Source organism: Patiria miniata, unplaced genomic scaffold (genome assembly GCF_015706575.1).
Source record: "Patiria miniata isolate m_02_andy unplaced genomic scaffold, ASM1570657v1 HiC_scaffold_18, whole genome shotgun sequence".
NCBI lineage: Eukaryota > Metazoa > Echinodermata > Asteroidea > Valvatida > Asterinidae > Patiria > Patiria miniata.
In genome coordinates this window covers 6980625-7007759 of record NW_024037056.1, presented here as the reverse complement: position 1 = coordinate 7007759, position 27135 = coordinate 6980625, and the positions used below count along the sequence as shown (strand labels likewise).

The window sequence follows — 27135 nt, the reverse complement described above, 5'->3', positions numbered from 1 at the left end:
CTCAATTCTATAAACTCAAGAAATTCAGGCAAGGCCTTAAAGTAGCTTTCTGCAGCTGTTTCAAACGGCATGGTTACCAGTTTGACGTTGAGATGATACCGTGATGACTTTTACGAAATAGATTGTCCTGCATTTTTTTCTGCAATAGCAGTATAGGTAGAGATTTAACAGATGCCATATTATGGTGCTTCTAGCCAAACAAAGCTCACGGACCCTTTTTCCATTTCACGGAGAGGTTCAGCAATAAACAAAGCGTAATGTGTGTAAACAGTGTAGGAGCACGGGCGTGCTATCGTTAACTCGCCAAGGCTCTGCAGAGAAACGATTTGCTTTCATTTATTAACAACTGACGTGCTTAACGGCGGAAAACATACTGTGATGATAATAAAAGGGACACATTTGTCTTTCATTTATCAAACAAAAAGGCTGTAAGGCAAAGTGATTGCTAGACATGTACATTATTGCATTTGTTACCACACTCATCAACTCCATATTGATTGAAGCTTTCAATCAACAGCCAAAAATCATCTGATCCTCAATATAAAACTCCAACTCAGTGTAGGATACGCCACTTGGCGTCACTGGCCTACAATGAGGATACAATTATTGATATGATCAGTTACATGCTCGCTACTTGCATGGAATTTACATTGCTCGAAGGATATTCGACCTTCTGTAGAGGAAAGCCTGATTTCATTGATAGCGGCGGGGAAACTACGATGAAAACTGATGACAAACACTGGCTACTTTGACGCTGTCACGTAACTTTCTGAGCAGCATCCTGTGTTCTAGTCCCACTGCGAAAGGTTAACACAAGAAGTTCAGTCAATCTTTTAAGGCAGCGTTTCAAAAAAGCATGCAGCAACAGGGTTGACGTTGAGATGGCACCATTGTGACTGTTTCAAGTAATACAGTATTGGACTATCTACAATGGTAGGACGTAGAACTTGTGCAAGGGGCCACTGCCATTGTGCTGCTGCACCCACGATTTTCTACTATCAGAAACTCCGGGGATTTAATCAACACCGTGAGTGTCAATCAGCGAAAAGCATGTTTAGTTCAGAGGAAGGATTTGAATAATCCACAGACGCGCATGAGGGGATTTACTAAAGCGTTGTATAAAAAAAACACTCAAATGTGTTCGTTACACATTACTTTTTAAGTGCTCGATTGTCCCCAGTTCAGGAACCACGGATTCAATCCTTGGTTTTCCAGTGCTGAAACTTTATAAGCGTATCTCGCAAGCGATAGCCGAACATTTAAATTAACATCAGCATAAGTTATGTTATAAACTATCAATGTCGGTTTACCATGGAAGAGCGCCACAAAAGCCCTGCAGAGGATGAGAGACTTTTAAAACCATTAATAGAGCATCATAATAATTGAGCGTACCAAATTGTTTATGAAATCATCAGCGTCAACACAATACTAACAATGAATGCAACTGACGAACACAATGAGGAAATAGCTAGAGAGAAGTGGGTCTGTCAGATCATGGCAGCAGAAGGAGTTATTGGTGTCTTAGGGAACCTCTTAGTGTGCTACGTCATCCTACGCGTCAAATTCTTACACAACATGACGAACTACCTGCTGGTGAATTTGGCTGTTGCTGATATGCTGCTGTGTTTGGAAGAAACCTTGTATTATCTAACATCAGACTGTAAGCTTATTGCCTTTGCTCCAGTAAGCAACGGCGTGAGAGACTTGTTCTGCCGACTTCTAACATCAAAGTTTTTAGCATGGGCATTGTCTTATACCTCTGCTTACAATCTCTGTGTGGTTACATTGGAGAGGTATATTGCCATAGTACACCCTCTACACTATGCGAAAAAACTCACAACAGGACGGATGGTTACTTTAATTACATGAGTGTGGGTAATATCATTTCTGAAATCTTTACCTCTACTATTCACAATCGAAACAAGCAATTACCCCAATTGGATTTGCTCCATCAAATATCCTCACTGGTTATTCCCAATTATAGTCAGCATATTTACATTTCTCGTGGGATATTTGCTGCCCCTCACATTAATGAGTTTGGCATATTATAAGATGCAGGTCACTCTCAAAAGACAAGCAAAGGCCCTGAATCTTCAACATGCAAGGGCAGCAGCCTATGATCTTATGATTGCCAGACAGAACCTGGTCAGCATGCTTAAAACTGTCTTGGGAGCTCTCATTGTCTTATGGACACTGGACTATTTAGTTACTCTTCCCTGCTTGCAACGAACAGAGGAGGCTCAGTTCTTGTTCTGTGGGTCAACGGGCTACCACTATACCAGAGTTTTCGCTACTTTACTTTATTATTTCAATTCAGTCATTAATCCTATCATCTATGAGTTTAAATACAAGAAATTCCAGCAAGGTTTTAAGGTAGCTTTCTGCAGCTGCTTCAAAAGGCAGGGTGGTAACAGAGTTGACGTTGAAATGGTACCATTATGACTTTTAAGAAATACATTATCCGGCTATTTTTCTGAAATAGCAGTAGAGGTAGAAGATTCTACAGTTGTCATGTAATGATATACAATATCTTGCTGAGGGAACCTCCGTCCATTCCACGCGGAGAGGTTCAGCAGTAAACAAAGCAAAACAAAAGTGTTAACCGGAGCGGAAGAGCACGTACGTACTTCATGTTAACTCGCAAAGGTTGTGCCGAGAAACGATCCGCTTTCATTTATTAACAACTGACGTGCTGTTAAAGGCTGGGGAAAATGTGATTGTTGATAAAAGAGGCACATTTTGTTTTCTCCATTTATCAAAACAAAAATGTAAGGCAAAGTGATAGCCAGACATATACATTATTACATTAATTACCACACTCATCAACTAATTTTTTATTGAATTTTTAATCAACCGCCAATCCGTGGCGTATCCGTGCAGGGTACTCCACTGAGCGTCAGTGGCCTACAATGAGCATGCATTGTACATGATTATTGTACATGCTCAACTTCATGTTTACTACAAGCATGGAATTCACATTGCTCAAAGGATATTCTGCTTTCTGTAGAGCAAAGGCTACTTTCTTTGATAGCGGCATTGAAACAACGATGAAAAACTGACGACAAAGACTGGCTTCTTCAACATCTAGACAACATTTGTTTTGTTCCAGTCCCACTGCGAAAGGCTAACACAAAAAGTTCTGGCAAGGTCTTCAGGCAGCGTTCCTTAGCTGTTTTAAAAAAAAACATGGAGCAACAGAGTTGATGTTGAAATGGCACCTGACTTTTTCAAGTAAAACAGTCTTTGACTAACTGCAATGGTAGGACGTAGAACTTGTGCAAGGGGCAACTGTCATAGTGCTGCGGTGCACACGAATTCCCGCCAACAGAAACTCCGGTGATTTCATTGAGCGTTAAACAGCGAAAACAATGTTTAGTTCAGAGGAAGAATTTAGTAATCTCTACGCGCACAAGCGGGGATTCATTAAAGCGCGAAAAGAGAAAACTCAAATGTGTTCGTTACACATTACTTTTTAAGTGCACGTTCATCCCAAATTCAGGAACGTCAGATTCAATCCTTGATTTTGCAGTGCTGAAACTCTATAAGCGTATCTCGCAAGCGATGGCCGAACATTGAAATCACCATCAGCATAAGTTATGTTATAATCGATCAATGCCTGTTTACCTTGGAGGAGCGCCAGAAAAGGCCTACAAGGGAATACTTCTTGAAAGACTGTGAATCCAATAATAAAGCATCATAATAACTGTGCGTACTAAATTGTTCATAACTAAGCATCAACGAAAATGCTAACCATGAATGCAACTGATGAACACAATGAGGAACCAAATGAACACAAGTGGGTTCATCAGATCATGGTAGCAGAAGGAGTTATTGGTGTCTTAGGGAACCTCTTAGTGTGCTATGTCATCCTACGCGTCAAATTCTTACACAACATGACCAACTACCTGCTGGTGAATTTGGCTGTTGCTGATATGCTGCTGTGTCTACAAGTATTCTTGTATTATCTAACATCAGACTGTAAGCTTATTGATTTTTCTCTAGTTAGCAACAGCGTGAGAGAATTGTTCTGCCGATTTTTATCATCCAAATTTTTCGGATGGGCTTTGTCCTATGCCTCTGCCTACAATCTCTGCGTGGTTACATTGGAGAGGTACGTTGCAATAGTACACCCTCTACACTATGCGAGGAAACTCACAACAGCACGGATGGTTACTTTGATTGCACTGATGTGGGTGATGTCATTTCTGATATCGTTACCTATTCTATTCACAATCGAACCAAGCAATAATCCCAATAAGATTTGCTCAATCAAATATCCACACCCGTTATTCCCAATTCTACTCAGCATATTTTCATTTTTCTTTGCATATTTGCTGCCCCTAACATTAATGAGTTTAGCCTATTATAAGATGCAGGTCACTCTCAAACGACAGGCCAAAGCCTTGAAACTGCAACATGCACGGGCAGCAGCCTATGATCTTGTAATTGCAAGACAGAACCTGGTCAGCATGCTTAAAACTGTATTAGGAGCCGTCATTGTCTTATGGACAGTAGATTATTTCGCCATTCTTCTCTGCTTCCAACAAACGGACAAGGCTCAGTTCTTGTTCTGTGGATCAACAGGCTACCACCATACCAGAGTTTTCGCTAATTCACTGTTTAATTTCAATTCAGTCATCAATCCCATCATCTATGAGTTTAAATACAAGAAATTCAGGCAAGGCCTTAAGGTAGCTTTCTGCATCAAAAGGCAGGGTGGTAACAGAATTGACAATGGGATGGTACCATAATGACTTTTAAGAAGTACATTATCTGGCTGTATCCATTTTACAGAGGGGCTTGGTAGCAAACACAGCCAAAAATGAGTTAACCGTAACTAAAGCCAAGGTTGTGCAGAGAAACAATCTGCTTTCAAATAATAAAACAAACTGACGTACCTATAACGGCGGAAACAATACTGTGATTGGTGATAAAAGGGACAAATTTGTCTTTACTCCATTTATCAGAAAACATTGTATGGCAACTGTGTATAAGTAACAGCCTGACATTGAATTCAGAGTGCTACAGCAATTTCTGATTTATTACCTCTCTGCCACGGAGACTATGTTTTCGTCGTATTGGTTGGTTGGTGGTTTGTCTGTTAACAAGATAACTCAAAAATTTATTGACGGATTTGCACGAAAATTTTTGTAGGGGATGTCAATGGTACACAATTTGTAAGTGATACGGATTTTTCTTTTTGTTTTCACTTTTGGATCTTTACCAATAGGGCTGTTGACGTCACCTCTGCACAACATCCCTGAAGTTTAGCCAAATTGGGTTGCGATGGGATTACTCTACCAAGTACCAAGTTAACTCTAATTCTACTCAGCATATTTGCATTTCTATCTTCATATTTGCTACCCCTAACATTAATGAGTTTATATCTGCATATTATAAGATGCAGGTCACTCTCTAACGACAAGCCAAAGCCCGGAACCTGCAACATGCACGGGCAGTAGCCTATGATCTTGTGATTGCCAGACAGAACCTGGTCAGCATGCTTAAAACTGTCTTGGGAGCTCTCATTGTCTTATGGACACTTGATTATATAGCTGTGCTTCTCTGCTTGCATCAAACAGACGAGGCTCAGTTCTTGTTCTGTTGATCGACGGGCTACCACTTTACCGGAGTTCTTGGTAATGTACTGTTCAATTTCAAATCAATCATCAATCCCATCATCTATGTGTTTAAATACAAGAAATTCAGGCAAGGTTTTAAGGTAGCTTTTTTTCAGCTGCTTCAAAAGGCATGGTGGTAACAGAGTTGACTTTGAGATGGTACCATTATTACTTTTTAGAAATACATTATCTGCCTATATTTCCTAAATGGCAGTATAGGTAGAATATTTTACAGTTGTAATGTAATGATATACAATATCTTGCTAAGGGAACCTCCGTCCATTTCACGCGGGAGAGGTTCAGCAGTAAACAAAGCAAAAAAAAGTGTTAACCGTAGCGGAACAGCACGTACGTACTTCAGTTAACTCGCAAAGGTTGTGCCGAGAAACGATCCGCTAAGGTAAAGGTATCGCCAGTCATATGCATTATTGCATTAATTCCCACACCCATCAATTCATTTTTTTATTGATTTTTTAACAAACCGCATATCCGTGGCGTATCCGTGCAAGAGGCTCCACTGAGTGTCAGTGGCCTACAATGAGCAAACAATTGTACATGATCAGCTCTATGCTCACGAACTAAAAGCATGGAATTGACATTGCTCAAAGGGTGTTCTACTTTCTGCAGTCCAAAGGCTACTTTCGTTGATAGCGGCACGGAAACAATGATGAAAAACTGATGTCAAACACTGGCTTCCTAAACTTCTAGACAGTACTTTTTTGTTCCAGTCAACACAGGCACTTCAGACCAGCTGGTCTTAAGGCAGCGTTCCTTAGCTTTTTCCAACAAGCAACAAGCATGCGAATTTACAATGAGATGGCACCAAAATGTCATCACTTCTTCAACTGATGCAGTATTTGAATTTCTCCAATGGTAGGACGTAAAGTATGTTCAAAGGGCCTCTATCATAGTGCTGCAGCGCACACAATTTCCCGCTAACAGTAGCTCCGGTGATTTCATTGACACCATAAACCTTAAGCAGCGAAAACCATGTTTATTTCAGAGGAAGAATTTGAATAATCTTCACAACCCTTTTCGGGGAATTATAAAAGCGTTGTATAAACAAATAATGCCAATGTGTTCCTTTCACATACATCATAATAACATCATAATAACTGTGTGTACCAAATGGTTCATCAATAGCCATCAACAAAATGATGACCGTGAATGTAACCGATCAACACTGAATTTCAACACCGTGAATTTGGAGTGAATATATAATTTGACATGAATTCACCGTGAAGTTTTTTTTCACGGCGATGTCATTGCGAAGTATCTGGTGAAATCGTCCTGAAAATCATCATGTAACCAGGACAGGTTAAGGTCAAGTGAAAACACCGTGAAAATGCAGTGAGGCCTCCTGTGGAGCCCAGCTCATTAACGTTGTGCTTGTGTTAACCGTTGAGCAGTTTATCAACTTTGGGGCCTAAATCCTCCCCATAAAAAAGGCACATTGCCTGTCAATCTTAATTAGGCGATCACAATAAACAAGGTGTTAGATACTTGTAGAAGGACACTTTGTAGCTTTTGTGTACTTGGGCAGTGGGCATTGGGTAGTAAGTGTAACTGTCAATCACACAAATCCTGTAATCACTCAGACCATTAATATGTGGTTTTCACACCTTCAGTGGAGGGAAGCTGGACATGCTGTACAGTTATAAATAACAATAGACCCTTGGACATCCAGAAGGCCCATGTAAAAACACCGTGAAACTGCAGTGAGCTTATCACCTGCTGAGGGGCCCAGTTTAGCACCGTGAAAATGAGCTTACTTGGCAGTGTAAAAAAGTTTCACGGCGACTTCATTGTAAACTATATTTTCATGGTGTTGAAATTCATTACGTACGTACAGCTGTGGAGAAGTGGGTGTGTCAGATCATGGCAGCAGAAGGAGTCATTGATGTCTTATAGGGAACCTCTTAGTGTGCTACGTCATTCTACGCATCTAATTCTTACGCAACATGACAAACTACCTGCTAGTGAATTTGGCTGTGATATGCTGCTGTGTCTGCAATTATTCTTATATTATTCAACATCAGACTGTCCGCTTATTGCTCTTGCTCCAGTAAGCAACATCGTGAGAGACTTGTTTTGCAGACTTCTGGCATCGAGGTTTTTAGCATGGGCATCGTCCTATGCTTCTGCCTATACAATCTCTGTGTGGTTACATTAGAGAGGTACATTGCCATAGTAGGCTACACCCTCTACACTACGCGAGAAAACACACAACAGCACGGATGGTTACTTTAATTGCACTGATGTGGGTGCTATCATTTCTGATATCGTTACCTATTCTATTCACAGTCAAGCTAAGCAATCACCCTAATAGGAATTGCTTAATGACACTTCCCCATCCTTATTTGCATTTTTCGTTGCATATTTGTTCCCCTAACATTAATGAGTTTGGCCTATTATAAGATGCAGGTCACTCTCAAACGACAAGCCATGCCCTGAAACTGCAACATGCAAGGGCAGCAGCCTATGATCTTGTGATTGCTAGACAGAACCTGGTCAGTGGAATATTTTGCTGTTCTTCTCTTCGTGCAGACATCAGACAAGTCTCAGTGTTGGTTCTGTGGATCGAAGGTCTTCCGTTATTTCCGAATGTTTTCTAATTTACTGTTTAATTTCAATTCAGTCATTAATCCAATGAGTGAGTTTAAATACAGGAAATTCAGGAAAAGTCTTAAAGTAGCTTTATGCAGCTGCTCCAAAAGGCACTGGCGGTAACAGAGTTGACATGGAGATGGCACCATTATGACATTATTAATGAATGGTTTATCTTGCTATTTGGCAGTACGGTGTAGGGAGACTATTTAACAGATGTCATATTATGGCTCTTCTAGGCAAACGATTTTACCTAGTGCGGGATACGCTACTGAGAATCAGCCTACAAGTAGCATTCAATAACGCACATGAGATACATGCTTGCTACGAGTGACGGAATACACACTACTAGAAATGTGTTATTCTTTTAACATAGAGGGGAGACTACTTTCATTGATTGCGGCTGGCTTAAAAGCTACCATAAACTAAAAAAAAGTAATAAAAAGCTGGCTACTTTGATGTTGTCACATAGGCTATACTTCTCGGCGCATTTAATTCAGAACTGTTTGCGTTTTTTGTTTTCCAAAATCATTTGTACATTGTACGATTAGGCCTATAATAATGTTCATCAACCATCCATTTTCAGGGTGCTGGTTTGTCATTTTCTAACCATTTTACTGACTTCAAATGTCTAACATTTCATTATTAAATTTGTTTACAGTAAATACTTAAATTGAACACACGCTGTTGCTTTTTAGTTTATATTCATCATCTCGTAATTAATCGAAGCTTAATTTCAATCGTCTCCATCGGATTTTAGACCCCCGTGTAACCCCTTTAGTTCTGAGCACCATTTATATGGAAGGATTCCTAATCGATCGCTTAATAATAATATCCATGTTAAATAGAAAAAAAATGGAACGCATGGAAGTTATAGAGCATTGTTTGCCGAACTAATTTGTTTACATCGGACGCGCAATAAGTGTAAAGCCGTGTAAGTATAAGTGGTGCTCAGAACTAAAGGGGTTACACGGGGGTCTAAAATCCGATGGATCTATAGAGGGGCTTCGTAGCCGAGCGGCTAAAGCGTGGAGCTACGGTGTGGAGGTTTGCGGTTCGAATCCCATTCGGACCAGAATTGGAAAGCTCTCTCTGACGACCCAAGAGTAAAATGGGTACCTGATTCGTTCAGGGAAGGTAAGACGGCGAGAGGAGAGGACTGGGCCCCGCCACTCATATGCCGCGCCCAAGACACAGTGGACCTCTAACATCCCACTGCCCCTACGGACAATAATGGCTATGGGACCTTTGCCTTTACCTTTATCAATACTGTCCTGAGATACGGATAGAATAAAATACCCAAATTAGATGACAAATATTGACCAAGTATCAAGCAATGTACATTCATGTCTGCGAACATGACTTGTAATATCATACACAAAAAGAGGCAACGAGTGAGTTTGACAACTATGGTGTTAATTAACAAAGGATACGTTAATTTAAATAAAAATGAATATTACAGACTAGAATCAAATACTTCTGTCCGTAAGCAATGAGGACGATAACTATTTTGTAATTGCCGAGTTTACAAGTTTATTTAGAAACGGGATTACGGAGCTTTGAAACTATATTTTTGCCCTTTTACATTCTTATTAATTTCAAGATTCTTAAAGAACCGTCTCACGTGTGAATGTTTACTGTGTGAGTAATTTATGTCAACATGCCAATTAGGCCTACATAATGTTTAGCTAAACATAAATAATGTACAACGAATGAAACATTCTACCTTTGTGAACTGGATTACCGCAACAACATCAATAATGCCTGCTATGAACGAAGTCGTGATAAAATGTTATCTGTGCTGAACCGAGAAACGAATGGAGTAAAATACTCCAAATACAATGAAAAACATATATTCGCAAAAGCACACTCACAACTGTTTCTTTAACTGTAATGTCATACACTGGAAAAAAGGCTTTTGAAAAAAAAAAAAACCAAAACAATTCGTGAAAGGCGGGACGGAAATTCAAAACTGTCGACATTCTTTGAAACAACAACATCGAATAATGATTTTGTTTGCTTGTGAGGCATAAAGGTGTCAGTTTACAGATTTACAGACGAATACATTTCCTTGAAAAATGTTCCTGGACACAAAGTAATTGACGTACAACTCTGTACCACGTTTGCAGAAATATCCGAAAACCACCATTCGACTGCCAATGTGAGGACACTTTAGTTGTATCACTGTTGCGATTCGAAGATCTTTATATACCTTCCTTAACCAAACCAATTAGGGATAAGAAGACGTTGTGCAGCTTATTTACTTTTGTTTTCCTTACTGTTGCTGTGGCTGCTGTTACGGCCGTATCATCTGACTTGAACTTCACTGCTCCCACTGAGAAAATATCAGTAACTGAGGGAGACAAGGGGTCTCTGGTCTGCGAAGAAGCAACCCGCTTAGATAAAGGGCCAGTCTGCCAGTCATTCAACGTTTAATTTCGGAGAAGTGATGATACATCGGAATACCTAACAGACTGTGGACATGTCAACTCCAAGTTCAAAGCTCGCATGACTGCATCCAAGAATGACGGATTGTACACCCTCACTATTCAAAAAGTTAGCCGCGAAGATGCTGGCGTTTTAATACGAATGTCTATTATTCGATTCTCGCAATTATATTGAAATACTGAAAACCGTTGATTTGACAGTCAATGCCCAACCAAGTGGGAATTCCACGGCCCAACCAAACTGTGAGGTTCATTCCGAAGTGCCCATTGTCGGTACGATCGCCAAGTTGGCGTGCAGAAACCCACCGCATGCTGCGCCTACCCAGCTGACCTGGCTCGAGGCCGGCTCTCATCCACTGGTCTCTCCAGGACCCACGACACTGACCAGTCCCGGAGAAGGGTTCATCCTGCATCTTTACATCACCGAGCATGTTAGGAACAAAGAGTTCACGTGCGTAGCCGGCCGCGACCCTACCTATGGACCCAGCTGCACCGTACTACCGCTACGTGGTCTGACAAACGTCTCGGCCACTTCGAGTCCGAGTCCTGATTCGGCCACTTCGAGTCCGAGTCCTGATTCCACCACCGTTGACTGTGTGTTGACGGGTTCCGTGGTTAAGGCTGGGGGCGCCGTTGGAGGTTTGCTCATGCTGCTGCTAGCCATCGCCGTGGTAATTAGATGTGTCAAAGTGAAGAAAAGATCTTCAGGATCGCAGCGCCAGATAGCCCAGTCTCAACAAGCTACTCTAGCAGGCCTTGATATCTCCTCACAACCAAACACTAGTAGGTACGAAGATGTCCCAAAAGCCGCAGCTACGCGTACCGAGTCACTATACTGTTATATTCCTAATAACGATCATAAGAACAGCGATGCGGCGGCAAATTACGACACCTCGACGTACGTGAACATTAACATCACTCAAGGCAGAGAGAAGCGATCTCCCCGATGGAAACTTGTCGTTCCAGGAGATCTCGAGTGATACGCCAGACAGTCCTTACTCCCCAAAAACTGTATTAAGCAAATAAACACAATCTTGCTATCAACTTGTAAATTATGTTTAGAAACTATAAATATCACGTGTCCAATTCCTTAACATCGATGTTCAATTGTTAAATTCTATCCATTAATGCTCTAAATGTTTAGTAAATAAGTTTCGAAAATGATAGCAAGGAAGTGATGTTTAGAAAAGATTTAATTGTTTAATTGCTAAAGACCGTTTTTGCAGTAACGTTTGTGAGGTCACGATATCGCCTGCAATATGAGATCAGTTCACAGTTCTTATATGAGTTTTAAAACTCGAGTTTGGAGGGGTGTTATCAATGCTATCTAGAATAGAATAAAATATTGCAATTACTTAATGAAAAGTATAAACCAAATTGCAAGTACCAAGTAATATTCATTCGCAACAGTCTGCTGAACTGAAAAGGGAATGAGTGCCTTTGATACAACTGTGGTGCTAATTTATCAAGGACATTTTAATTAAAACAGACGACATAAAGGAATATCAGATGATAATCATGATGATCATAATTTTTGAAATACAGACTCATCCGTGAGCAACGAGGACGATATTGTACAGCATCCACAACGATCAAGTTTATTTAGAAACAGCGTTTTGAGCTTTTAACATATATGCAATACATACATTAGATTTCCCTTTTACGTTATAAATAAATTAACAAGTTGAAAAAATTTACATTTGTGAATGTTGACTGCACGTGATATGCTATTAATTGATGTATATGTCGAAATGCCAATTAACGTTTACCTAGACATTGTGGAAGAAGTGACATAATAATGCATAAAGCAAAAACAAATTATCATTGAATAATTTGAACCAGGTTACCTCAACAATATCAAGAATGTGAATGTCTTCTTCGGAAAACACACCTGTTTTCTGCTACGAACGACGTCGTGATGAATTGTTGATTGCTGAACAGAGAACGAAGAGAGTAGAATACTCCAAATACAATGAAAGCAATATCCAAGTACTTATCAAGCAAAAGTGCATTCGTAACTGTTTATTTAAATGCATTTAGGATTAAGATCAACCTAATCTGTTGAAGTTTCAGCTCAGTGGACATTACACCTTTCGATAAAACAGTGAGAAACCATGCCCAAACCTTTTGATCACGAAAAATGATGTCGTCTAGTCTACCACAGTCTTTGTTTCCAAAAGTCCGCTCCTTGACTTATCGTTGGAAATCATCTTGATTTCTTCAAAATGACAGCATTCCACACGGAACAACTTCACGGGATTTTAAGTAAAAGTACTATCGTTAGTCTCAATGATTTTTTTTAAAGGTAATACTTCGGTATGTTACTTTTGGAATAAATCCATATGATCCTATATGCCTTCAACTGTAATTCCGTAGACAGAAAAGTGCGTTAGTATTTTGTGGATATAATAATGACAGCAGCGTATATATTAATAACACATGTATATTAAATAATTATGATTACTTTATTTAAATAAGAAAAAAATGATGGAATAATCATATGATACTAAAGGCCATAACTTCACAATTTGTACATATTTAAAGCAAATACAGCATAACATGCATAAGTCAGATCCGATAATTAGTAAGCAATGGCAACGATAGCATTACTTCATTGCAAATCATTTGAATAACGGCAACGAACAGTTTTTAAAAAAATGATGATGGAACTTGAATGTAACGTTAATGTTTATTTTTAACAATTGATATTTACCATGATATATGACTTATTCTGTTGTTTTTCATTTCTTTTTAAATTTGTATGTACACCTTTTACCCGAAGATTAATTAAAGGGTCCATGAAAAGAATTTTACACTTGAGCATGTTAGCTTTGTAGCAATGATCCATTCCTCTAAATGTACATGTATAATAACTACGAGGCCTTTTTAGTAATCCCTTCACAAATATTCCCTTCCCCCTTGCTGGTTACGTCACTGCTTAAGGACTTGTATACAATTATATTGAATTGTATTTACCCCTCAAGAAATAAACCCTAGAGTGCTGGGGCGGTTGGGGGCGCTTTGATGAGTAAATGACAGAGCGGTTGGGGGCGCTTTGGGAACTATAATGGCTGATATAAAATTACAATTCGCTATGAACATTAAATAATTCCATGTGCCTTAAAAATACTACGTTGATTGCTCTGAACACTCAATTTCCTAGTATTAGACTTCTAATCCATCATTTTATGTGGACACCAACATCAACAAGTTTTACATACATGATATCTTAACAATTAACAATCACCCACCCTTCTTTTTCCTTAAATCAAATATTAGTTATACACGTATAGCAATGGCATTGATCTACTACTGGGATATCTTCAACTCTGACCAACCGATTGTCTTCTAGCCCAGCCGACGAGGAGGCGTCGTCACCTTCCCTACATATCTCGACATCTTTATCCCCTTCTACTGAGACACTCATTGAGAGTACCACTGCATCAACTACAGTACCTAAGGTATGTAGCAAAAAATCATTACGATCCTAGTGTCATCATCGCTTTTAAAATAATGTTTGCGAAACTAACAGTCAGGTCTGATCCCAGTATAATCTTTCTTAGATGCCACGTTGTATTTGAGAAAACAATAAAAATGGATCTAAAGTGATGCCGTCCTTAATCGTAAAAATTAATACAGTTAAAGAATTTTCAGTCAATAATCAGTTTGCAGCTGTTTTAACATCTCTGCAATCTTTTGTATCTGCAGATACATAGACATGTGGAATATGCGATATTCTACATGCCATGTATCTGCAGGTTAATAGCTATAAATTGCATTCTTCTTTTTACAGATAAAGGTTTACTTCCCAATCGTTTGTTAAATTAATCAAAAGGTTATACCAAGAGCCAGAATTTGAAATGCAGCTTAAACAACTGAACTTGTTGAAAATAACAAAAACACTTTCCCGTTTTTGTCGTAAAACTCGAAGACAAGAATACAAACCACCAAAGGTCCACCAATGCAACATCAGGTTTTTACTGCAATTCATCTATTTAAAAAAGCTGTCTGGTGCTCTGTTTGACCATTGTTTTTTATCATAGTGACGTCTCGTTATTATAATAATTAATACTAATAATAACGGCTTTTCATAAAGCGCTTTTAACTAAGATCAAATCGTTTTACATTATTTTTAAAGCCCCTGGTCATTGGGCCAATTGAACATTCCAAATACCATCTCAGCTCCCTTGGGAGTATACAGCTCGATGCTGCCTGATAGGTGCAAGGAAGCTAATTTAATCACAGTGGCCATCTCTACCCTCACAGGTACCCGTTTTACTTCAGGGTGGGGAGAAGCAATGAGTGACAAAGTGCCTTGCCGAAGAGCACACTACCATAACCCCAGGCTGGACTTGAACCCACAACCAACAGAATTACGGGCAGACCAGGATTTCCATGGCCCAGACCTCAAGGCCACGGCACTCCATACAAGCTCAAACTTAACCGTTACTCTAGATTCCCCCACTCCTGCAATGAGCTTAAACTGAATGGCCACTTGTCTGAAGACATGCACACTCTTTGTTTTTCAGAGGAACGACCACAAAGCACTGCGGGAAGCCAACAGGAAGATCGACAGGCGATCCAGGGAGCTAATCGGGAAGTGTAGCAACGAGAATTCCATAGAAACGATGGGGAATCTGTCCACGTCTGGTAAGCACTGTCCTTTTGCTCATCTCTTTAAAAACATTCTCGCCCGTCAAACAGTTGTAGTCCAGCTGTAACTTTGTTATTAACCGTTGTACGTATTTCGGCTTTACATGGGGCGGATGTAGGCTTTATGGGTGTAGCTGTGGGGGGGGGGGGGATGTGGCGGTGGTGGAGTGGGTAATGCCTTTTTATGCCTGATTTTCCCTTTTTTGCTGTCCAAGAGGAGGGGTTTAAACCCACTAAACCTCCCCTGATGTTGATCCGCTACAGTTACGCTGCATGGTCAAGATATTTCTCTTTTGCTTTGCTTAGTTTCTTCCAAAGCACAATCCATCCTAGCTCTAAAAATATCCCATTCAGCTTACCGCATGAACCAATTAACATGATTAAATAACCACTAAAACCAACCGACCGACCAACAACCAAACAAGCAAGCAAGCAAGCATTCAAAAAAGTTGTAGACTGGTCAGTCACAAGACAATTATAAGACACGTTGCAATTGACAAAATCATTCCTTAAAACTTGATAACTTGTGATTGATTTATGATGGATTGCCGATGACTTGTCAGCACTCGGGTCTCGTGTGTGATTCTAGGCACTCTACAGCTCTCACCAAAACTAACCCCAAATTTGACAAAAGAACTACAAACCAATCGTTTCCTAAATTGAATACATCGTTTAAGAAATCCCCTTCCCCCCCCCCAAAAAAAAGAAAACTTGAACAAACCAAACATCCCTCCTAAAAAAATATTCCAAATGCAAATTTACCCACAAACAACAAAGCATACACCCCCTTGATTAAAGACATTTTAAAAATTAGTTGAATCTGAAGTACACACGACGGTTCATCCCTAGCGTGTGGTATAGTGACAACGGCATAATAACTTAAACTTATTCAGTATTACCGTGTATGTTGTGTCTATGTTAGGCCAAAAAAAATTAATAAGTCGGTCCCTGGTCAGCGCGCACGTCGATTTTAATCATGCGCGTCAATCTTTTTTTTTTTCCAAAATGTTCCGCGGTAGCTCCAACAGCGCCCTCTTTTGCTGCGCCTCCTCAATTTTTTTTCTACCGAAGAGCACCAAGGAATGGGAAATTGCACCAAGGCAAATGATCGAGAGCACTAAGGCAAATGATCGAGAGCACCAAGGCAAATTATGGAGGACACCAATGTACATGAGGATACCAAAAACGCAAAATAGTACCCCACCTTGTCTGTACAATCCAAGCTTGAAGAAAAGAAAAAAAAAAGCAAAAAAAAAAAAAAAAAAATCCGGAGCTTTGGTCTGACCAGAGACCGAATATATATTTTTTTGGCCTTAATAGAGATCATCAATCAAACCCCGCCGGCTAATGGCCACAGAGTAATGCATTCCCTTTCAGACATTCCCAGTGCCATCTGTTAATTACATTATTTATTTATTGGACTTCTAGAGATCGTGTTATGTTTATTATGATTATTTATCAATACATGCTTTTAATTTTCACCTCCTATTAAACGAGTAAATACAGGTAAACATTAGAAAAAATGGCGGGGAAAACTTTGAGTGAGTGATTAACCAAGGCAAGACGCCCCAGCCCTATTTAAGACGTCTTGGTTTATCATTCAACAAAAACCAACAGATACAATAAAACGTTCCTATTAAATCTAAAAGCGCGTTTGTACTTATTCGGTTATGTTGGTGAGGCTACTGGTTCTTGATTTTCGTAGCTAGCTAAACGACTTTTTGACTCAAGTCAAAATTCTGAAATTAATGAAGGCGTCTTACCCTTACGAAGAGCTGCGAGTTGTTAAGTGCTTACCGGGCGTAATGGAAAATAAACGAGACAGATGTATAATGTATAATGTACCATGTATAATTAAGTTGCGTACATCAAAATGAGAGCTGCTCTTTTGCAGGTGGACTTGTGGCCTCCTGCGGTGTTTGAATCATTCATTGGATTAATAGTTCTAAGGGGTTTTCAGCGGAGGGAAAAATTAGCAGTATTTTCAATTGTAATTTCAAAAAGCAATAACATTTTCAAAAAGCCACATTTCTATGCCTATTCAGCCATTTACCAACTTTCAAAATACCGATCCTGAATAGAAAAATAAAAATATATAACTAAGGTATATTTTCAGTCAGCCAGTACAGTAACTCTTGAATTTACTTTCTTGTAAATAAAACCTAGAAAGTAGAGTAGAGAATTATGTTAATCCCCCAAAAAACATGGATGCAATGCGCTGGTTTTTAAATGTTTCGCTTTCTTTTAACAAGAACATTGAAAGTTGAGGATTATATCAGCAGAGCGCGGGGATCTTGTGCTAGTTTTCATACAATGGTTATCTCACACTCTGTTTTATATATCTCATGAATCTGCGGTAAAAGGAAAGTAGAGAATTTTCTTAAATGCAAAAGAACATGGATATAATAGATGTAATGTGCTTGTTGTTTTTACACTCTGGCGTTCAGAGGAAGGTGCGTCTCTCACGACTATTAACTCCCCTTGTTTATTGTTTTGATGTTGTACATGATTTCAAACATAATTACATATTGTTTCGGTTTGCGGTAACGCCATGTGGTATTAACTGCTCAGTGATATTTAGTTCTGAAAAGAACTAGTCCTGCCTATTATCAATTTTCTCTAATTAGTTTAATTCTGATAAGAACAGTCTCCTGACGATGACTAGAGCAGGCTAGTTGAAACGTTGAGACTAAAGAGAAGTTCTTTAAGAACTAGGATTGCTCTTATCAGAACTAAAGCTATTTAGCGGAAGTTGATAGTAAACTGGACAAATTCTTTTCAGAACGAAATATCTAAACAAATAACCACATGGTGTTACCACAAACCGAAACGCTACCGATACTCCACCATGCAAAGCCTGCAATCTTAAATAATGCTCCAGAATTTATCAGTGTTTGCCACATTCACGTGACTGATCTTTAACCCACGTTAGTGGACCATAGTTGACCTTGACTATAGTTGACTTTTCGTGACCAGCCTACCAATATAATATCTGGCGCTTCACAATAACAAACAGTGAGCCAAGAAATTGCATGGTGACGATCGTCATTTGACTATGGACACATTCGTATGTTACTAAATAATGCGCATGCGTAAGTCACGACACAAATCTACCACTAGTTATCACCATGGGCTCCGTGTGCCAACGAAAGAGGGCGCCCTTTTAACTAGCAACGACGTCCCATGGGCGGGACATTTAGCTGGTTGACGCTCACCGTTCCTTGTGTGTGACGCACGTACACCAGGTGATTTGTACAATAAACACGCAGTGTTACGTACGGCCGCGCGTCGCGGCAAATTATTGCAGTCAGGCAAGATGGCGTCGGTCGGTCACCCCCAACTGTGCTTTCTTTGCCGGTGAGGGGGTACTTGTGAACGGAGCAGATAACCACGATCGAACTTGTTCTTGTATTTTGGTTCCTTGCAGAGTCGCTCGACTGCTCTGTTTGTGCCACAAATGTCACAGGGACACCAACTACAAACGAGCATCGGGCCAAAGCTGGCCCTCCAGGAGCTGCGCTGTCGCTACCCTGCCGTGCCTTCGGAGGCAAAACAGGTACAATTAGCCATTTGATTCAAACCGTAAGCCTATCATCATTTCTGATATGAATCCTTTGGTTTCAAATGCAACTTGATTGCTTTGAGATGAAAATTAATTGAACATGCTTTTAGGATTTTGGCATTTGTTTTCAGGATCCCAGCCTTTTGTTCATTCAGAAAATAATTGTGCATGGTCACACCGTTAACTCAGAAAGGTATAATTTTGAGAATTATGATTAGTGCCTAGCACATAAGGAACGTTTTGCTAAGCAGCGTCATGATGGTTGCCCTATAGTGCAGTCATTACAACAAAATTAAAATGACAAATAACACCCGAAAGAGGTTGCCAAACGCACAGGTTTATAGACCATGTGACATCATAGGCGGTTGTTGTGGTCGTGTGATGCTAGCTTTTAGCAAACGATTGTTCTTCTGCGCTTCTTCTTCATGCTTAAATGTTTGGGTTGCCCAGCGGCGAATGTTTTTTTCCAAACAACATATCTGTTTGCCATCTGATTGGTCTATTACATTTGCATATAGAATGCCCTTTTCTCCAGAACACAAACCCAAGATAAGCTTTACGTCTTGTGAGAAATGTTCCTTCATCACTTAAGTAATTTAAAATGTAAACTGAGAAGAAGTGAAAAACGCTCACTGAGATTCGAACACGGATCACCTGATTAGAAGTCAGGACTACTTCCAACCAGACCACGAATCAGCTGCCAATCGTCGGTTATTCAAACACCATTATTTCTTGTTATAACTTATTCTGATATGCAAAATGCAGAGAGAGAGCGCCCTCTTTTGATATTGTCCGATCTCGTTTGGGATGACGTCACAGGGCACGTGATCTATAGCCGATGTCGTAACTTTGGACACCTGTTTTATCCCCTTTGGCATTCTAATTTGTTTTCTTTTTCTTTCACCTATAAGCTGCCTTGGCAGTGGTGCTTGCAAGCAGGCTAACCGATATGTCATCGGCCCCACCAATCACCAACGACACGGGGCTAGATACCAGCCGGGCTGATGATATCATCCAAGTCACAGATGCCGTGTCCATCTCCCTTGCTGCAAGAGACACTGACAAGGGATCATTCGACTTTCACGACAATCCGATCGAGTTGGAACTTCTGCACAATCAGGTAGGTGTAGTAATGCAACTTTCGAATTTTCTGGCCAGTTCATTTTCTATTTACAGATTTGAAATGTTTGTAGCACCCGTGGTATGATTCGTTTCCACCCTTCTTAAAGTTCTTGGTCAGCTTGACCCTGAATCCAGGTTCCAGTTGGCCCGACAATTTTTGGGTCATTGACACATCTCTGGGTGAAAAAATGACACGCTTGCCAAGATTTCCGGGTCGACCTGACCAGGAAAATGAGTCAAAAAAGTTTCATTTTGACCCGCAAAGTGCAATATTGACCCTGAAAAGCTTCAGTTTAATGTGAACACGGATTCCTGGTGAATCTTATAGTTATAGCTTCAGAGCAACCCCCTTCTCATTTCCAACAGTTTAATGTAAATCTCTCTACGCGTAGCACGATTGACCCAGTGCAGTTTTCTCGGCGTTTCCGGTTTTGTTTGTTTTTGGGTTTTGGGTGTTTTTTTTTCCTCAGTAGAACAAAGCGTATTTCCAGTAATTTTATTCCCCATCATCTTGCCTCTTGAACAAAGCCATCTTTTATGTCCTCTGAATACACTTATTTTCATTAGCATGATGGTTCATTGTAACGCAGGGTACCACAGTGGTCGTCCTATACAAAATAAAAAATTACAAACCCAAAACTATAGCAAAAGCCAGATGAAATGTTTCTTCAGTAACTATATACACCATTTATTTCATCTTCCGGACGCCTTGACTTTTATCACAAAACAAATTTCATTCGAATCTCGGGTGATTGTCATTTTACGCACTTGTGGTCCTTAATGAGGCCAGGGTTTGTTAGCGACATTCAGTGACGAATACAGTACAAAGTGTCCACTCTTTCCCATTACATAAAGATCTGCCCTCATGACGTCCGATGCACGGAGGCTATTGTTAGTGATTTTAAAAACAAAGAAAAGAGTATGTTTCTTTTCTGAATTAAATTATAAAAGTATATCACTTTGTACAAACATTTCCTTTGATGTCTATCCTTTTGAAACCACATATTTCCTCTCCTTTGGTATACCTTATATTCCCTCACAGTTTGAATAGTAAATGACCGCAGCGTATTTCCAGTAATTTCATTCCCATCATCTTGCCCTTGAACAAAGCCATCGTTTATGTCCTCTGAATAGACTTATTTTCACTTTGTACAAATATTTCCCTTTGATGTCTATCCTTTCGAAACCACATATTTCCTCTCCTTTGGTATACCTCATATTCCCTGGCTGTGCGTAACCTTGTATCTAATGTTTACTAACATCCATTCAAAACTTAAGCATAACTGATATTGTTTTAGGGTTTGAGAAGACTTCTGAAATCATTTGTTGGCAGAAACAATAAGAGCAACAATAATGAATATGAATTAAATAAAAGTGGGGCGCATTGTTTTAGAGACGTTATTATTTGCCGCATTTTTAAATGCCATCACTCCCTTGATCATTGTGCTGTGTCCAACTTCAAATGAACATTCTCCCTGTAATAATCGTCTGTTCACGAATACCTAATATCGGGATAGTTCTTCATGTCTTGCACAATTTTCTAAGCTTTCCGACGTTAGCATGAATTATTTTTCGTTGCGGGATCATTCACAACACTCCGTGTTTTGATGAGTATTAATATTCTGTTCTACTTATGATATTCAACATTTATGGTGCCATGTAATTTTATATGCCCTCATTAGCAAGTTCACACTCGATGAAAAATCTTGACAGAGTTCTGATCAGCCACTACTAGTTCACCGCTTGGAGAAAAGGTAATGCCCCATGGCCAATGCAATGGTTTCGCCACACAATCAACGTAGACCCCCTTTGAATCATAGTGGCGCACTTCACTGCTCCCTCCGCGTCTACCACAGTGAAGGGTAACATAGATGTCACCTTCATCATCACAGCATACACCGGTTGGTTTCGCATCTTTTCCATCTGCAGACGTGCTGACATTGAACAACTCTTTTCCGTTCAGATCTACGCATCGTAATTCACTTCTGCCAAACATTGCAAAAATGAGACATCCTTTGTTGTTCGCGACAATGTCAATGGGAACCATTTCAGTATTTGGAATGACCTTGATCAAAGATCCGTCTAGATTGTGGAGAGATGTGACTCCTGTCTTCTTGTAAACTACCGCTACCTGATTCTTATTGTCAACAGTGACACCACCGGTGTAAGTCAAACTGCATGACTGATCCTTGCTATCGGCCTGCGGTAGGTTGAACTTCGAAATCAACTGATGGCTCGTATCAAAAACTTTTACGTGATCTTCGCAGTGTGCCAGAAGTACATCATCGGACGTTACAGCAATACCGTATGGTGCGTTCAGATCAAAGTTTGCTTTTAAATTTCCAGTTGAGGTGAATACAGATACTCGTTTATTTTTTACATCGTTAGCAGCAATGTCGCCATTGCTGAAGCACGCAATGCCCATTGCACAGTTGAATTCACCGTCCCCGTCTCCTCTCTTCCCAAACTCAGTCTTTAACTTCCATTTCCCTCCATGAAGTATTTCACCTAGATCTTTATCGCTCACAACGTCTTGGCATTTGACTCCGATGAAAGAGTCACCATGTTTCACTCGCTCAAACTTGAGATCTTTCTGGAATTCCAAGTTGTGCATCACCTTTGGCTTCAAATTCAAGAGTTCGAAGTCGTCAGCTTGTTTCATCAAGTCGGTCACTGTTGCCTCGATCTCCTCTGCTTGTTCCATCTTCTTCTTGTTGTTGGTGTGAACTTTAACAAACTCATCATCTCTCTTCTTGCCAATTTCAGTGACGTTGTCTATGAGAAGTTGAGACTTCCTCTCGATTTTGGCAATTTCTTCTTCTTTCTTAGCTTGAATGTCGCTGCAGGCCTGGGTCACCATTATTTGTAGCCTGTTTCTGGCCTGCTCAACCGATTCCTCATTAGCTTTGAATTCCTCTTTGCTCTTCTGAAACTTCTGCATGACATCATTCACTTCTTGACGATAGGATTTGACGGCGTCGGTAATTTCACTCAACTGGTGGTCAGCCGATCGGTGGTCGATCGTGGCGCATGTGCCACACTTCATCATCTTGCACGTCTCGCAGTAAAAATGCATCTCCTGGTTAGCGTGCTTCTGACATTTCGGAGAATACGTCTTGCTGAGATCTGTCGAAGGAACCTCCTTCTGCTCTAGGTGTTCAACCGGTGTGACCCGATGTGTCTGGGTGCGTTTGGAGCGTTTGTGCGCTGTCTTGCATAGCTGGCACAGATATCCCTCGCAGTCCAGGCATCGCGAGACAGCCTCTAACCCCTCCTCACAGTCGTCACACGTCGGTGAAGTCGCTGCTTGCTGCTGGGTCTCCAGCGACCGCTCCTGCTGGTTGATCTCGTCCACCAGGGAACTCAAGAAGAAACAATCGAGTAGACCGGGCAAGCCAGCATCCGGCACCGGGGTTTCCTTCCTACAGACCGGGCATGTGATCTTGCCTGTACTCGGCTGCTGTTTGCTCAACATCCCATCCAGACAGTTGAGGCAGAAGGTGTGGAGACAGTCCAGTATCTTGGGATCTTTGTACCGACAGAAGCAGATGGGACATTCCAGGTGACCCTGGCTTATCTCACCTAACATGGTTTTGGCTGTGGCCTCGGCCATCCTCAGCTGGTTATCTCCCACCAACCTGCCAATATAGAATGGAATATCCTACATGATTGCAAGTAAATAATATAGAATCAAGCATCCTGTAAAATCGTTGGGCCTAGTGTGTTGTCATTTTCATGAAAAGAGGAACGTGTATCATTTCCTTGCGATAACAGCTTTCCCCCAAATACTACCCTTAATAAACCGAATATAGTTTTGTTTGCATTCGATTAAATACATTTTGTTTTACTAAGCCTACATATCCCTATCAACACTATGTTTTTTTGCTCTATTTTCGTTGTCAAATTTTCATAAAATCTGGCAGAAGGTTTGAGGATTTTCCCCCATTTTTTTTTCTCAAACAATCTTTTTTGGTATAGTGCTTTCAACTTATCAATTATTATAAACAAACCTACCTTTTGATAAAAAAATATCGCACGCAATCAGCTTCGGTGTGGCATGCAAGGGACTCCTTACTCTTTCAATCTGAATGAATGGAGACATAACATAGAATTGATCAATGGAAATACATATTCATAAAATTGGCCTGTCGTGGGTGTCATCAAAATCAAAAACTTGGGAATTTCAGGCACTAGACGAGCACTCAGAAGACAGTGTCTGGTTCAGTTCTTATTACAGGACCTCACTTTTTATGTCGGTACCGCAGCACGAAAATGAGACTGTGGAGAAATGACTTATGATAGTGATTTGTTGTTGATCATTCACAAATTTGGCCAACAGAGGGCGCTCGCCTACTCACCGTTAAATTGCCAAAAGCTGGCCTCCCAGGTGTGTGCACAATATTCTAAAAATAGAACGTGTATCCATGCAGCGCAGGGATATGTCTGCAAAGACTGGCATTCGGTGTCGTGTAAGATAATATAGGGCCTCATTAATGATTGTTTGGTGCTTATAAAAGACTGTATCTTACATAATTTGGTAGTTAAGTATACTCTTTGTATATTACTAAGGTTCTTTAGAGTGATACAAAAGCTGTTTATTCTAAGAGAAGGGAGAGGTAACCCAGACAGCGGTAAACAGGCTTCGCGGGGCAGTGCTCCGGAACTATACTAGTGAAAACGAGAAGAATAGAAATCTGTGTCAGTCACGGGAAGAGATGAGAGGAATGGTCTCCGAGTTGGGGAAAATACAGAGATAAATCCCCCGAATACCACTGGAAATCATGATGAAAGCTACTGTTTGTCGTGCTTAGCCTGGTGCAGCGACTGGCTACCTCCTTCCCTTCGACCCTGAGCAACCAATGAAGACGAATGAACATTAATTAATGAATAAATAATCAGTGATTCTCCGGTGAAACTTAATCTCCGCTGTGTGTGTGTGTGTATGTCAACTCGCCCCCAACGAGACTCAAGCCCCACGGCGCTACTCCGCGCTCACTACAAATTGGTAACACGGATGGGGTGTTTGTAGTTATTCTTCGGCGGGACTATAGTTTTGCAGATGCTGCGGGGTCATCATCAAGCCATCGGACTGGTTCTCTTGGCCGTGTTTGGTGAGTGCAGACGACTGGGACTCGATCAAAAGTTGAAGATTTCGCCACAGTCATCGGGCGTGCGACCGCACGCTGTGGGTGTGTGACGGGGAGCGAGTCCAGGAGCGACACGGTGTGCAGCCGGAGATCGCGTCGGATGCATGGTCCAACGGTGTTGATGAGCGACGGTGCAGACGGGCTATTCAAGCATCAGTGGTTCTACCCGGAGGAGTTGTGTTGAAGTGGAGAAATGCACCGGAGACGGAGTCGACAATGAACTGTTTAATAGCGGTATTGTTCATTGTTAATTAGGCCCAATTGACATTGATTTTCTTAGTGTGTGCGTTTAATTTCATGGGAATTGTGTATTAGCGGGTACTGTTTGAATGTGGGGTAAATTCATTCAAGGTTATGTGCATGCATACACGGTTAAGGGGCCAGTAATTGTGTAGTTCAGACAGTTGTTGCGTGGCAGTCTGTGTGGGCTTGGTAGTTTCCCATTAATTTTTTTTTGGGGGGGGGTCCTTTCTGGCTTTGATACTTGATTTTGTGTGCGCTGTGGACTTGCGCGTGTGTGTAGCTAGGATAGTTCAGACAACTATGGCAACGGAGGCGAGTTTAATGACTCAGTTAGTCTCGGAACTAGCGAACGCGTTAAAACAGAATAGTACCACCAGGGAACGACCGATCAAACTTGAGCGGTTTAAGGGAAAGCCAGTGAGGGCAGGAGACCCGACTCTGAAGGAGTGGTTAGAGGAAGTTGATATTTACTGTAGGCAGTGCAACATCCCAGAGAAGGGGAAGGCTCAAGTGATAGTTGATCATTTGGCTGGACCTGCGCGAGTAGAAGTAAAAAGTAGGGAAGATGTTAAATCCAATCACTCGCTCTTGATTAAACTGCTTTATAACCAGTTTGGGGGAGGGGAGACACTACAGTCCCTTCAGAAGGTTTTCTTTGAAAGAGGACAATTAGAAGATGAGTCCCTGATGGATTTCTCCCGTGCCTTAATTAGGATGTATGAGAGAATTTTGCGCATAGCTCCCCAAGATGAGAGAGATTCCTTAGGAAAACTGAAGGACAAAACTCTTATCAATCAGTTTGTGGCAGGAGCGCGCGGACAAAGCGCACGATTTGAGCTGAAGAGATTGCAGCTGTCTAACTCTGGCCAAACCTTTAACCATTTCAGAGATGCCGCACTGGAATTGTTCAAAGATTTCGAAGTCGCTACCAAGGCTAAACACAGTCATGTGCGCCATGTAGATGTAGATTGTCCGGTCAATGATGATAGTGTAGATAGGTCGTTTGATATAGGTGTTAAGGTCGATACATTATCAGCGGGTGTAGACCCTAAGTTGCAACAGCAACAGTCTGACATGTTAAAATGCATGCAGGATATGCTAGGTCAAATGAGCAAGCAGCAGGAACAAATTACGTTCTTGATGCAGTGCATGCTGCGCACACAGGCGGCAGAACAAGCCGGTCCACAGGGGAATAGTCAGTTCCCAGGTCGGTCAGTGATTTGTTATAAGTGTAGAAAGCCGGGTCATTACAAGTCTCAATGTCGTTCCCAGCAAAACTCTGACAGAATTGGAACCCAAAACATGGAATTGGGTCAAGCAGGTGCCACAAAAGCACCTGACAGTCAATCTAAGCCTGCGTTAAACTAAAGGCCTCCACTTCCGTGGGCCGGGTGGTGGAGGAGAGTCACAAGGGGCCTTTGCCGTGTAATGCACTTGTTGGGGAGGGAGCGTTGCCTAAGTTGTCTGCGGACGAATTACTAACAAAGTTAGTTAAAGAAAGCCCTCGAGCTGAGGCTACACTGGCTGGAGTGCCAGCCACGTGTATTCTTGATACAGGCGCAGAGACCTCCCTAATGAGTGAGACATTTTATCAGGAACATTTGGCCGACAAAATAAGGGGTATAAAACCACTGGGTACTTACCTTGAAGTGTTTGGTGTGGGTGGTTTGGAGGTTCCAATCACCGGATATGTAGAAGTACCGCTTACTGTTTTTAACAAAACCGTTGAGGCT

General features: G+C 40.9%; 1 protein-coding gene and 1 pseudogene across 1 annotated transcript; one reads left to right on the top strand and one right to left on the bottom strand.

Annotated features, from left to right (window-relative positions):
• The first annotated feature begins 1434 nt into the window (after positions 1-1434).
• On the top strand, positions 1435-2442 carry LOC119725057 (annotated as a pseudogene).
• Positions 2443-21588: 19146 nt separating this feature from the next.
• LOC119724451 (tripartite motif-containing protein 2-like) lies at positions 21589-23641 on the bottom strand. The gene has a single exon (XM_038195514.1). The coding sequence runs from the start codon at positions 23623-23625 to the stop codon at positions 21700-21702; it is 1926 nt and encodes a 641-aa protein (XP_038051442.1). The 5' UTR covers positions 23626-23641; the 3' UTR covers positions 21589-21699.
• Positions 23642-27135: the final 3494 nt, after the last annotated feature.